At 28.9% G+C, this 14,803-nt stretch overlaps 2 protein-coding genes across 3 annotated transcripts; both read left to right on the top strand.

The window, feature by feature from the left end:
* The first annotated feature begins 1,884 nt into the window (after nucleotides 1-1,884).
* On the top strand, nucleotides 1,885-3,047 carry LOC119684432. 2 transcript variants are annotated; one of them, XM_038098474.1, is made up of 4 exons: nucleotides 1,885-2,356; nucleotides 2,431-2,565; nucleotides 2,640-2,710; nucleotides 2,774-3,047. In XM_038098474.1, the coding sequence occupies exons 1-4, from the start codon at nucleotides 2,339-2,341 to the stop codon at nucleotides 2,883-2,885; spliced, it is 336 nt and encodes a 111-aa protein (XP_037954402.1). In that variant the 5' UTR covers nucleotides 1,885-2,338; the 3' UTR covers nucleotides 2,886-3,047. The 2 variants fall into 2 exon arrangements, with proteins under 2 accessions (XP_037954402.1, XP_037954401.1); XM_038098473.1 differs by having other exon boundaries at nucleotides 2,640-2,719.
* Nucleotides 3,048-11,300: 8,253 nt separating this feature from the next.
* On the top strand, nucleotides 11,301-14,273 carry LOC119684431 (serine protease inhibitor 42Dd-like). Its single transcript, XM_038098472.1, has 4 exons — nucleotides 11,301-11,375; nucleotides 11,578-12,461; nucleotides 13,632-13,776; nucleotides 13,883-14,273. Exons 1-4 carry the CDS (start codon nucleotides 11,360-11,362, stop codon nucleotides 14,005-14,007), a joined length of 1,170 nt encoding a protein of 389 aa, XP_037954400.1. The 5' UTR covers nucleotides 11,301-11,359; the 3' UTR covers nucleotides 14,008-14,273.
* The last annotated feature ends 530 nt before the right edge of the window (nucleotides 14,274-14,803 follow it).

Genomic DNA, 14,803 nt, shown 5'->3' with positions numbered 1-14,803 from the left:
AATCTTGATGGTAACCAGTTACGGTACCAGATAAAAAATTCAAAAATCATGACTACTTTATTAGAATATATATTGGTTATTATGAACTATATTCAACTTATTTATGTTTTGAGTAATGCTGAACTAAGTATATTTAGTAACAAAGCGTTGAGATTTTCACATTCTCTATCTCTCTTCCATAAGTATAAATTCAACTTACCTATTCAGTATCATCTTATTTATTGTATGTACTAAGGTATACCTATATAATATAGCTTAGTATATACCTTAGTATATATCCCTTACATATATACCTTAGTTTTCGTTAATTTATGCAGTTAAAATAATTTAGTTCCAGAAGAACTTTAATGATTAAGTATTGGTTTCCAATAGCATTACGAGTATAACTGGCCCCCAAAGCATATGACTTTATAGCGTCTCCAAAAAGAATGTTAATGATACAAATAAAATACACTTATTTTAGCGACAATTCGACGGAATTTTGCATATAATACCAGGAGTATAATACACTCAATTATTAACTCGCTGCCCCTGTCGATTTTATACTTGCCTTCAAAGTATATCCTCTGTTAGATATTATGATTTTCATCCAATGTTAAAATGTTTCCATTTCAGTTATCACAAAACGTTATATTATTCATAACATTATGTCAAATTTATCTTTTACCATGTTTACATTAATACTTATTAGACCTTTTTAGCATATTTTTGGTATGGTTTTTGTATGGAGTTCGTATGAAAATTGGCACATATTGCTGCATATTTTTTGAGTTAAGTAAAATAGTCTAAACATAGCACTATATACGTAGAACTCTAAGTATTTATCATGGTAGACATGATAAAATATTAAAATATCAAAACATCTTTTATTCCGAATAAGAGAGAAAGCTTTCTATTAAATCAACGTCCCAGCATATTTTGACAGTAAAAGTGCCAAAATATGCCTTGGGACCATGTTATGTAGAGTATCATGGGCTTGTTATAAGCAAAATTGTTTTTGTTTTGATTGCAAACTATAAAATTGAGAGTGAGAGGAAAAAACAATATGTCGGTTCAAAATTTTGTTGATGAGAGCCGAGATTATGCATACCTCATCACTTAGGCAAGATAGTCTTGTTCAGTAATACATGTCAACATTTGTGTCTTTTAGTAATAATTTATTACAATTTCTGTGAAACTCTGCATAACATGCATTTCTTTCAAAGCCCAAAAGAGACAATTTTGACTAGTCCATGACACTCTATATGATATGGCCCTTACGTGACGTTCAAAAATAAGTAATTTTTAATATTTTTTAAATTTTAGTTGCAACCCTAAAAGTCAAAAATACAAATTTAAACGATTTTTTCATTTCAATAACAAGACAAGGTTTAGATATTGTTAAATTACTTAAGAAACCCAAATGAAACAAGAGACAAATACAGATATAACTCAACCCATTTGTTGATTTATCATTATAGAGGCTATTTAATAGTTCAAATCACACGATATGTTAAATTACATATCCTCAGCCAATTACAAATCCTCAGTTAAATTCTTTAACACATACTACTTTTCTTCATATAACAATACAAAAATAGTAGTAAGTGAAAAGTAGTAAATCCTTCCTTAATATATATCTGCACAATTTATGTGGGATAAGATATAATATTTTCTTAAGATATTTTTTCCAGAAAAATTTTAAGTTTAAAAAAATGGCATGAAAATTTAATGAAGTAATATTAAAATGATCGGATTACACTTTGATGTGCTCTAATATACCATCTAATTTCAAACAGATATAGCAATCATTTATTCTTTCGATTTTATGTCAAACAATGAATTTTTTGACACTTCTTAATTATTCTAAAATCATTTTTTTTTTGTAGATAGCTTTCATGAAGTAAGGAAAAAGTAACTCAATTGCATAAATTTTTCACATCTACTTCAAAGTAATTATTGTGCTAAGGAGTGGTTTCTGACAAAAGATTTAGTGGATAAGAGTTTGTTCAATTGAGATAAACTCTAATAAAGATCAATAGAGATTAATGCAATTGAAAAAAACTAAACATCTTTAAAAAAACTTGGAGTTTGCAGTATTTAAGCGGTTGAGCACTTCTTCGCAATAAGTGTGCCCAAAGTGAACTTAATCTACCGTTTAAACTACTAAAATTATGACAAAAAGTTGCTAACGTCCCAGCTGAAATTTGTTTACACAATTCGCGATACTTCAAACTCAAGTCCATTGTTCAGTTCGCTGCTTTGCAATAATAATTTGTACGATTCAGTTCATTCTCAGACGCAGTTGGTGTGAGATTAAGTCTTCGACTCTGAATTCTCTATTTAAATTTTGATAAAAATGGATTTAAGTACCAAAGTAAATTTAATTGTGAAATTAATTTCTAATTAATTCTGAGAAAATTATTTAATTAATTTTCTTTGATTATTTAGTTCTGCATGATTTTGATCATCACAAGTCTCTTCTTAAAGGATCTACAAGTCGCAGCCATCACGTCGATTTTTTATCTTATGAAGTGTATGTTTATGCTATTCCAAACAGACAGAATACATTATGTATACACATTGGTAAGGAATTTTAATTGCATATATAACATATATAAATAAACTTATATTTAAATAATGTTGTTAATCTTCTCTAGCTATTTACGCTTGCTACTGCTCTATTCTTGAAAACGATTATTTCGGAACCATGTTCCAAATTCGAACACAAGTCAGTAAAGTAAATCATATCATATAATCATTTTTTTCATATAATATATTTTTCATTTTATAGATTGTTTGTGGAAATGAATACCATCCAGATGCGTAAATTAAATGTGTTCCTCTCAGACATAATCTTGGTGTCATCCCAAATTGCTATCATAAGCCTTTGGAGACTAAACTAATCGAGGTTTACGCTACAAAACAAAAAACACTTCATGATGTCTAATGAGCCGTGAGAACTTTTCTTCAATAATTAGTAGTATCTTTAAGTATATCTTTAATGTACTTAATTAATTATTTAAGTGAATCAATAAAATGCTACATTTAGTACTAGTTTAATGCAATAACTTTTTTTATTCATAAGAGTATTAAAATGAAAGAAGGGAAGTCTTCCCTGCTTAGCAAAAATAATTTAATTGACGTTCCTTTTGCTGGGGTGAGAAATTATTTTGGCTGGTGTGGATCTTTAATATAAAACCAGTAATTTGGTAGTTTGTTTTAAAGTAAAGAAAATAAATAAAGTTAAAATGGAATATATATATTATTGAGGAAATATGGTCACAAATGACTGATTTGGTGTCAGTAGCAGGAAACAAAAGATACCTAGTTATGCGTGACAAAAGTAGATTTTTTATTAAAAATGTGGGCGATCTAAAGAGTTAAACCAAAATGTAGACATTTTTGAAAGAGATAAGAATCTCTACTATGACGTCTATCTGCTATGGAAACAACTTTTAAGACCTCTATATTCTACAAAATATAGGTCTAACAAATGGTGTAATAAATGATAATCGATTAAAAAAAACCTGTAATAATTTTTTGTAGTTTGTATGTATGGATGTATTGATGTTGTGAAAATATATGTAAGTCCAAAATTTATTTTTCATCCACTAAAAAAATGCAAGTACATACAATCACTGAAAACATGTAATTTTCTTCAACAATTTCTGTCAGTAATGCTCTACATATACATATATTTTTATTTATTGGCGTACTTCTCTATATGTAGGCATATACTTAGCTAAATATCGACGTATCTACACAAACTCACTATAGATACATCAACGCAGCTGTTTGTAATTCAATATAGAAGTTAATTTTTTTTATTTGACTACAATCAGAGAGCTTCTGTCTGTCCAACCAATTTTATTGTTTGTTATTTTAGAGACTGCAATGTTTATTGCAATTCGTCTGAATTTGTTGATTTCAATACCCTTCGTACCCCAATGAAAAAAATGTATTAAGTTTAGTATAAAATATGTATACAATATGTAATACCATATGATTGAGAATGTACTCCATTGCACGATTTTAATCAAGTCCAAATCTATTTTATATCCATGAACTATGGTACACCTGACAAAAATTGTCAAGTGTACCATATGTCAATGACATCAGAGTACCACTTAATAAATAAAGTTAGTGTTATAATAAACATTGTTTAGGCTGAAAAGATATGTGATATATAAAGTATTATGTTATTAGTAGACATACAGTTACTTTATTGAGTTACCCAATACTTGATCATTATTGGGTAACTCAGTTTTGGACACTAGCAAAGAGAAAATACACTATATTTTACAATTTTTCTTTGATAAAGGCGTAAACGCAGGGCCAGGCGGCTGATAATGTGAATAGTCTTTACGATCCAGATACAGTAACAGCCAGTCATGCACAATTTTAGTTGCTTTGATTCCGTTACGGTAATTTCCATGTCAAAGATGTCTATAAAATCATTTAAATTGTCGAGTCCAAACATAATGTAAGAACTATTTCAATTGGCAAAGAACTAAAGATTGCACAAAAAACCGTTTGGAACCATTTGAATAACAGTACTGACTATTTTTACTTTAAGAGAAACTGTCGTATTTAATAGAGAGGCTTCGAACAGTAGTAAACTACAACAACAAAAATTATTATTTGTTGTATTATTTTAATTCATGGAATTTTTGGCTGATCATACATCTGTTTCGAGTATTGCCAAATACCCAACAAAAACAGCAAATTAACAAAACTCCAGAAAGTACGAACGTATAAGACAAATATGGCTTTGGGTTAGTTGGCTACTGAATGCTGACTCTAAGCTTCAAATTTCGCAGGGCACGAGTTCAATGATTGGTACTTGCAGTTTAAAAAAAATTGAAAAAAAAAATTATTTATGAATTATTAAATACAAGAAATAATTCTAAGACCACTGATGATGGATACCTGGTAGTACTTGAAACAGCTGTATAGAACTCAATAAACTGAACTCAAAAAACTCAATAGACAATACTTTATATCAAGAATTTAATTTCTTTCGTCAAAACGGACGTTAAAAATATATTTAAACCATCTATTTATGTGTTACTTATCTATGAAATGACTAATAAGCTTCTAAGATAAAAAAGTATTATTTTTTACTTTTTTGAAGGTCCTATATTATAGCTTTTATTAGAATTTTATAGAGTAGACTACTGCATATTGAGTATACAAGTCGATTGTATATCCAAGCCAATTAAATAAATAACACATCAATGAAGGTTTTAATTTTGTTTATTTATTCAAGAACTGCAAGACATAAATAATAAAAAATTAGAAACAAAAATGTTCTTTCTTAAGTTTTACGAATCAGCGTAAATCGAAACTTCTAAACAGAGAAGTTTCCGTCTCAAAGAAGACGAAAACAGATTTAATATTGTTTACATAAATGTTACTAGGTAAACACCGCACATGCTTCTATTAACAGATCAATGTAAGAACATCGACAGACTGTTGGACTGTTAGACTGTTGCACCAAACGTCACACAGCCCGCACTGCAGACGCTGAAAAGCAATTTGCTACAGCTTTAACCGCGGGTGCGCAGTAAAATGTAAATAATTTGACACAAGCTACATTTTTTTATGGATGCAGTCAAAAGAAATGCAGCGAAGACACAGCAGGAAGATAATTTCGGCATGCAACTAAAATGGGATTTCCTGACTTGCATCGAATAAGTATTTTCAAGTGTGTACTGAAATTGTGTATTGGGAAGTAAAATTAACTGATCTCACTAAATTAGATGCTGTTACGTATGTTTTGAACACTTTACCGATTATTACGTTTATTATATTTAAAGATGTTCGCTACAAAAATTGTACATTTTTAACTTTAATATGAAGTAATTAATTTTAAGAATATGAAAAAGTTGTATATAATTCTCGAAAGTGCCAGAGTCTGCTCTACTAAAGTTTTTCTAAATATGTTCATATATTTAATATAGAATAAAGTTAAAAACGATAATATTTCCATAATAAATCAAACATTATTGCCCAGTCGTTCTTAATAGATTTTACACTGTTACTGATCATAACAGCAATCGACCCACCGCATTCATGTTAAACCATTACTGTTAAATTTGTTTTGCTAGACTGTTATGTTATCTTCATTACTTATTATTTCTTCTGAATACTTCTCAAGTGTAAGAAAACTTTTTATAATTAAGAAAAATATTTAATTTATATTGACCAGCTACTTGGATGTATCAATGCAGCCGACAGGAGGTAATATACCTAACTTTCTAATCATAATTACAAGGATCGTGGAATCAAAATGACTTTCAGAGAAAACTGAGAATGATTTCATCCGCATTCTTTTTCACTTACCTGCCTATAACACTTTTTATTATATAAAAATATTATTAGCAGCAGAGAATCAGAATAACAACAAAGAATATCAAACAAAATTATATATATAAACGCAAGACATAAACTACAGTAAACTCCGTAATTACACAAAGAATAAAAATTATTTTTCGATTGGTTTGCTTTATTTTGATTTCGATTGGTTTGCTTTAGTGTTGTCAAAGCTACCAAGTCTGTCCAAGTGAGTACCAAATCGTAGATAAAGGCTATTTTTTAGATAGATTTTATTATTAGTTGGTAAGTTCTTACCTTTCTGCAGTCAAATACATTAGTATATCTACATCTGGGTGGCATTCTAATGAAGGTCTACATAGTTTCTTCTTTAAATTAGTGTATAAATAGTATCAACTCTTTTCTTTGAGTTAAAATAAGCAAGATAAAATCTTTATACTGATTTATATACTTCGCTCTGAAGTAACATGCTTTAATTGATCTCTAATACTTTCTCACTAATTGATTATAGTGGAAACTTAAAGAATCTGGTATAATAAGATTATAAGAGACACATTCAAATGATCTATTTGGAAGACTTGGAAGACATGCTAAATTAAAAACAAATATTAAACAATAATAATTTATCCGTGTAAGAAACTACTAATAATGTTGAAAACCTTTTGCCCTTAAATTTATTTTAAAAAATATATAAAATGAATAGAATCTTTAAATACAAAACTTATATAAAACTGAAAAATGCTGATTAGTGCTTTTAAGAAATGATCTTCAGAATGATACAACTTGACAGATTCCCAGCGCAATCGCAGATGCTGAGTCTGCGAAAGTAAAATTTGTATACTTCGGATACGCGTGCAATACTATGGCCACGGGTTTATTCAAAACATTTTGTGTTGACTTAACATGAATTTAATGAAATTAAATATCTGCTCGTATATTAAGATGTTGTTATTTTACTCTTATTATTTTTATGACTATTTTTGCTTAAGAATAACACCTTCTCAACAATTTTGCTGACTTCGGATTGAATACAAGAGTAGTGAATAGTGAAAAAATATTCTAGAGCATATTTAGAAAAAATTTTCTCAAGAAATTAAGCGATTTCTATGCAATAATAGCCAATAATATCTTTTAGATAGACTTCTAAGAAAAATTTCTAACATATATCAAATTGAAACATAGGTAACTTGATGTAGTACTCACATTAGATGCTGTTTGGAGTTTTTTATTCCAACGAAATATTTCACAAATACAAATATACAGAAAAATGTTAACTGATAAATTTAATATAAAATATAAAGACTTTTTCTTAATATTTCCCAGGCATTTATTACAAATAGAAATCGTAAAAGTTTTTAAAATCTTAAAGAAAAAGTTTAAAGGTGCCGGTTCCATTAGGTAATAGTTTAGATTCAAAGTCTTAAAGCCAATGTTCGTTAGATGCAAACATTCCTAATGCAACCCCGCTTATATTCCTAATGCAATTCATTTTACAACATCCGAACCTTCATTATTTCGAGCTACTCTCAGTTCTTAGCTCTTCTTTAAAGCACAGAATGGCTCCGAAAAAATTCTGATTTATTTACATTACTTTTTTCTTAGACACAAGCATTATCAAATCTTTTAACATACGTCACGATTCACTTAAGAACATGAAAATGTTAGTTCTGAACTAACTTTAGTTCCAAGCTAGCTCCAAGTTAGATAAGGTATCATTTCAAGACAATGTCGTGTTTATATAGAATAAGACCCAGACAACGCCTTATATTTCTTACGTTACCACCGACAATATTTCTGATTACCTATGAAAAGTATTGAATATCTTTTCCTAAGCAGGCATTACACAAATATCTATTATTTCTTGGAGGTACTGACAATCACTTTTCATTTGCTCAAACTATACCCTAATACTAACTTTTAACTACAAGTAAATATTTGTCGGTCAGTCAGAAAATCGTTAAAATTTATAGGCTACGTTGCATATCAAAAATTATTTACTAAAATTTACAGTATACAATATTAACTGATTAGGTAGCAGTTCGAAAGTAATTTTAGTTCTCGAGACCCCTCAATAGAATCTACTCTTTACTGATGTTGATCGTGCCAGATAAAAAAAGTATTAGTCTAGGATTGTTTTCTGTGAGAGGCCAGCAAAAACCATGGCAGTCAGATCAAAGTTAATTCATATAAATAAGATAGAAATTTTTGCAATAATATCAATTATCATAGAGCAGTGGACTTATGACAACATGGAGAAAAATTGCTAATACCCAACAAAGAGAACCCTGAAGACCTGTTAATCATATACGTAATTACATTCATTTTACAATAGTTGCAGTGTAAACATCAGCCAAATATTCGTCTTCATCAAATCATCTAACTGGGTATAAAACTGCCATTCCTGTTCACAACATTATGAAGAATATGAAACACTTTTTACTGAATTAAAGAAGATCAATCTCTTTCCATTTCACCTTTATAGCAATTATCTGGAGTGTTTATATGTGTAATTCTGTATACTACGATGTTACTCACAATCCCCTAATCCAAACCTAATCTGTATATATTTAAAATTTTGGCCCAATACTTTAAACTAATCTCTAATATTTTATCAAAACTCGTGGTATTTGTTTACAACAGATCTATTCGACTAAAATAAGGGTTTGTTAAATAAAATAAGTCTCTTTAAGATTTTAAAAATATACCTTGTCGAACAGCTTAAATATGGTATATGAAAGAGGTACCCTAAAACGTTATAGATATGTATAAGTTTGTTTTCTATGTAAATGTTAATAAAAGTGCTCCCAGTATTTTCGATGTTAGCAAAATGTAAGAAAAGTACTTTGTAAGAGTTACAAATGTGGAAGAGAGCTCTGTGTTATCTCGAAGTGATCGTGAATGTTTACAACTCGTACATGTAACGAGTGTGCCAGGCTATGCAGTGTAAGAAGAAAAGTTCTAAGAAAAAACCAGAACTCGCAAGAAGAATAGCAGAGGCCGCAGGCAAGGAAGGAATATATCCAGTTTGAAGTATAATATTTTGTTGAGGCAGAAGTGTCTTCTAGTCGCTTACCTTTTTTCCTTTTTCGTATCTTTGAATTGTTACTGGTATCGGCACAGAGGTGAGTGCCCACTGAAGTAGCTTCTTTGTAAACTGCTCAGGCAATTATTTATTTTACATTTATTACATTGCTGGCAGTAACCGAGAATACACTGAAAAAAAAATACAATGTTGGTAAAAGAATATTAAAAACACAAATAATCAATTACATACTGCATAGGTTTTCTTGGGTGATATGTACTTGATTCGGTACTAGATGAATCTAAAAAACGTTTTCCTTAAAGCTTATAAAAATTTTATTGAATCATTCATATTAATATATATATTCATTGGCAGTAACATGATTGCAAGCTCACGCTCTGTGAGATCTCTTTATCTCTAGTATCTGAAAACTGATTAAAATTATTTCAGAAACTCTAACTGATAGTATTGTCTAAATATTTGGTGAGATAAAACATCCCATTGAAACTGTAGACATTCCTTGTGGATTAATTAATTTTTATGGGGTCTCACATTGTCCTTTTTTTGGATCAGTTTTGGTCTTTTCTGATTTTGCTTAACATAATCATAAACTGATGAATTCGATCATTTTATTCTCAGGATGTTTTTCTCGACGGTTCGCATCAAGCTCTGCGTTAATCTTATTTTTGTCGATATCAATTGCTCTTCCAGAACTTCGTGCTTTTTCAACATCAACCACATTGTGCTTTCAACTTAAGTAGTTCGTTGATGTGTCAAGAATAGCAAAACCGACAATATCTAAACACATCGCAGAAGTAAAGTCTGAGTAAAGAAAACCTATTGAGCGTCTACGGCTAAAATTTAAGGATAAATTTTGGAGACAGCACTAAGTAATGAGTGGAATATGAAAAATGTTGCAGAAATGTCAAAGATGAATTAGAGCGAGAACCAACTCACGTTGCAAAGGGGACTCAATCCCATAAAAAGATTACCAAAAAAAAAACAATATGACATGAATAATAAAAAAAAATTTGATTGTAAAATATTATTATAACAAATTGAAATAAATTTTAATTATTTAATATATGTATGTAATATAGAAAGAGATCGTGGAACTTGTGCTGAAAGTTTAATTCAATCTGATGTACAAACAAAAGAGGTAAGGTAGGTTCAATATTATAATTAATGATAATGATTAACAAAAGAACGACTCTAAATCCATGAAGGGGACATAACAGATCTTTAAATCGCATATCGAGTTCGTCTCAAATTTAATAATACCAGACTTTATTGAAAAAAATTTTCTTGAAAGATTTATACTTTATTCTGATTTTTATCAAATCTTTGTTTTTAAAAATGACTTATTTTAAAATCTAAAAAAAAAAACTAGAATTAATATCTTAAATATTCCCGTAAAGATTTAAAGATTTTCTTAGACTAGTAAATTTTAATAAGAAAATATGTCAGTTTTTGAATTAACAATTCCCTTCTCAGTTCTTCCTGGAATATCCAAGAAAGGGTTCCCCACCTATGGGAAAGTAATAGGTATGTATTTTACTTTTTTAAAAGTATGAATTTTTTTTTGTATTTTAATGGGTATTTTATATGTATTTTTGCAGTACATATCAGTTTATTTAAATAATATCTTCTTCTTCGAAAGTAAATAAAAAATGCATAAATTCTATTTACACAGAAAGTTAAGCGAAATTATTTTTGTTTACTTTTGCTTCAATACTCCACATATTTTTTTTAAATTTTTTAATTTTGAGATTTTTTTCAAAATAAAAAACAATAAAAATGTATCTTTAAAAACGTTTTGAAGTGTACGAATTGGTATCTTTCTGGGCTCATATTCAAATTGACTTTCTTTTCCTTTTCGATGTTCTTTTTAAATAAATTTACATATGGAATACGTGATGCCAGTTCTGGGTATAAATTACAGGTTCTCGAAGGTTTTCACTTTTAGTCTTAGAGTAAAGTTGGTGAAGATCGCTGGCTCAAGCACGAATCGACAGAAAGATGAAGTGGCTTTGTTGTAAGTTATTTTTAGATTCCACAAAGAATTCAAAAATAAAGTTTATTAATTAAACAAATTATACAAAAATGTTTGTGTTAAATTATTTAATCAAAGAGTTTTGTTGTAAGACATTTCACTTATAACTGAATTTACTTTTTATGGCAAAGCAAATAAAAATGAAAAATAAAATAAATTCCTTCACTTCTCGTCTTGTTTGCAGTTGCGTTTTTGGTGCAGTTGGTGTGCATCGCGAAGATCTCCTGTAATTCCATACGTGAAAGAAACCTCTTCGCCACGGAATTGTTTCAAACAATCGCCACGGAGAATCAACAACAGAATGTAATTATTTCGCCAGTCGCCATACAAACTGCACTGGGCCTGGCTTATTATGGCGCCGAAGGAAAGACAGCCACCGAGCTGCAGAAGGGCTTGCATGCCACCGCACACCAGAGCAAGGAAGGCTTAGCCAAAAGCTACCACAATCTATTGCACTCGTATGTAAAGTCCAAGACTATATTGGAAATCGCGAATAAAATTTACACAAGAGAAGGCATGGCGATTGCACCTGAATTTCGTGCAGTGGCGCAAAAGTACTTTGACTCCGATGCGGAAGAGCTGAATTTCGAAAATGAAACGTACGCGGTACGGGAAATTAATCAATGGCTGGCTGAGAAGACTAACGGTAGAATACAAAACATATTGACTAACATCGACCCGAGCACAAATGTGGCACTGGTGAATGCCATTTTCTTCAAAGCCAAATGGGCACGTCCTTTCATGGATGAGGAGACAAGCGAACGTGATTTCTGGCTTAATGCTAAACAGGCAATAAAGGTGCCGACCATGTTCGCTGACAATTGGTATTATTATGCGGATTATCCCGAATTGGATGCTAAAGCGATTGAATTGTTCTTTGAGAATATCGATTTGACTATGTGGTTCATTTTGCCAAATAAACGTGATGGTCTCTTGGAATTGGAGCAAAAACTAAAGGGTGTTGATTTCAAAGCGCTTGAAGATCGTTGGGAATGGAAGAGCGTCGCTGTATACTTACCCAAATTTAAGTTCGAATTTGACACCGATTTGAAGCCGGCATTACAAAAGGTAAGAACCATTTTCATAATAAAATAAAATTATAATAAATTTAAATATATATATACATAATTTACGAAACATTTCTAATGGGTTAATATATTTCAAATTTTAAATTATTACTTTAAATGACTACAATTAAATGATAATAAATATTTTTTAAAATTTATATTTATTAATATATAAATTTTTTTTTGTGATTTTATATATATTAGAAAAGAGATATATGGTTTTTTCGTTCATAAGAGTCCGATACACCAGTATCGTTACGATGGTACTGACGGCCTCATGATGTATATTATTCATTGCATTATTTATATTGTGAACTATAATAAATAATAAATATTAATAATAAAAATATTTAATAATAAATATAATAAATAATATATAATACATAAATCAATAAATATATAATATATACAATAATAAATAAATATATATAATAAATTTTATATAAATAATAATAATAATAAATAATAAAAAATTTATTTTATAGCAACTTTATTTTATTTTATTTTGTATTTGTTAATGAAATATTAATTAAATATTTTTTAGGAAACTTTTGTTTTTAATATTCATTTATTATTTAGTTTTTATATTTTCAATATCTTTATTTTATTCACTTATTCATTTATTATATCTTAATAATGTTTTATAATATTAACGTATGTTCAGTGTTTTTACTATTATTATTGTAAATTATAATTATTATTATTATTAACTATTATTATTATATATAAATTTTATATGTTATAAATAAATATAATACATAATATAATATATAACATTATATGTTATATATAAATCGGAGTAATATATAATGTCTATAATTCTTTTAATTATTAACTTTATTGTTTAATTATTGTTTTAGTAGCAATTTGTAGTTTCTTTTAATTATATTGATTAATATTATTATTATACTATAATGTAACTACATTACATTTATTATTTACTATTGATTTGTTCATTGTTTAATATTTTAATATTTATTTTTTCATATATCAAATTTACTATTAATTGATATTTAATCTACTTTTTAATTTGTTAAACAAATTTAATTAATTTTTCATAAACAAATTTTATTTTTATCAATATCAATTCATTTATTAAAAATATGTATTTTTAACAAATAACAAAATTTTTAAATAAAACACACATACTTAAATATCATTTATAAAATAGTTGGGAATTGAGACCATGTTCTCCGGCGCCGCTGACTTCAGCAGTATTTTCCAGCATTCGCCCATCAACACTCGCATTTCTCAGGTGCAGCACAAGGCATTCATCGACGTGAACGAAATCGGCTGCGAGGCAGCAGCTGCCAGCGGTAATAAAAATAATTTAATTCCCTTTTTTAGACTACAAATGACCTAAAATATTTTTAATTTAATTTCAATTTAACAATAAAAAAAAAAATTACTTACCAATTCCAGTTGTGGTTGGTGTGCCCATGTCACTGCCATTGGAGCCGAAAACATTCGTCGCCGATCATCCATTCGCTTTTATTATCAGAGACAAATACGCCATGTACTTCGCTGGACACATTGTCAAATTTTAAGCACTCACATTGACCATCAAACAGCATTTTATATTTAAGATGAATTTTTTATTAACTTAATTATATTATTTACTCACACATAACATTTTAATTTACAATTTTACTTTATAAATAAAAATGTACTACAATAGAAATTACACTTAAGATACTTAAAACTCATTCCTCAACTTCATTTTTCGGAATTGATTAAAGGAATATATTAATAAAGAGTACAGAGCAGTTCTTGCATAAAAATGGGAACATTTTAGCTCAAACCACATTTAATTAAATTCTTGTATTATTAAACTCTTGAGTAAATGATGAGAGTTGAGTGACTACATAATACCTATATTCATCTTAAGGAAGAAAATATTACATTTCATATTACCTTTTTGTCCACCTCTAATAGACGTCAGGGGTCGCTGGTTGTAATTGTGCCTATAAATAGAGTCCAACCCTGACGGATCGTACAGGTTGTAATGCACAATTGCGCCTATTAATGGAGTCCACCTCTAATAAATCTTACAGGTTGCTATGTGTGATTGTGTCTATTAATACGATTAATCTCTAATAGATCTTATAGGTCATATTGTAGAATTGTGCCATTTATCAAAAAGTCAATTTCCAGTAGAATGACACAGACCAGTAGTGATTGTGGTAATACTGAAATAGTTTCCTGTAGCATTGAAACGACCTATGAAATATTTAGCAGGAACTAAATATACTTTACCACCATATAAATTAAATTTTCAGATTAGAGTAAAAGTTATGTCACTTATTGCCACTGCTTCAGAAACTGTACATTGCACTGAGGTAT

This window comes from Teleopsis dalmanni, chromosome 2 (genome assembly GCF_002237135.1).
Source record: "Teleopsis dalmanni isolate 2A chromosome 2, ASM223713v2, whole genome shotgun sequence".
Lineage (NCBI taxonomy): Eukaryota > Metazoa > Arthropoda > Insecta > Diptera > Diopsidae > Teleopsis > Teleopsis dalmanni.
Note: the sequence above shows the minus strand (reverse complement) of the source record. Positions and strands in the feature narration are given on the sequence as shown.

Excerpts from the sequence above, each read along its gene's own strand:
- LOC119684431 (XM_038098472.1), top strand. Across the intron at positions 12,462-13,631 it reads TGAAGCCGGCATTACAAAAG|TTGGGAATTGAGACCATGTT; the intron begins GTAAGAACCATT and ends TTTATAAAATAG. Across the intron at positions 13,777-13,882 it reads CGAGGCAGCAGCTGCCAGCG|TTGTGGTTGGTGTGCCCATG; the intron begins GTAATAAAAATA and ends TACCAATTCCAG.
- LOC119684432 (XM_038098473.1), top strand. Across the intron at positions 2,566-2,639 it reads TACATTATGTATACACATTG|CTATTTACGCTTGCTACTGC; the intron begins GTAAGGAATTTT and ends AATCTTCTCTAG. Across the intron at positions 2,720-2,773 it reads TTCGAACACAAGTCAGTAAA|ATTGTTTGTGGAAATGAATA; the intron begins GTAAATCATATC and ends TTCATTTTATAG.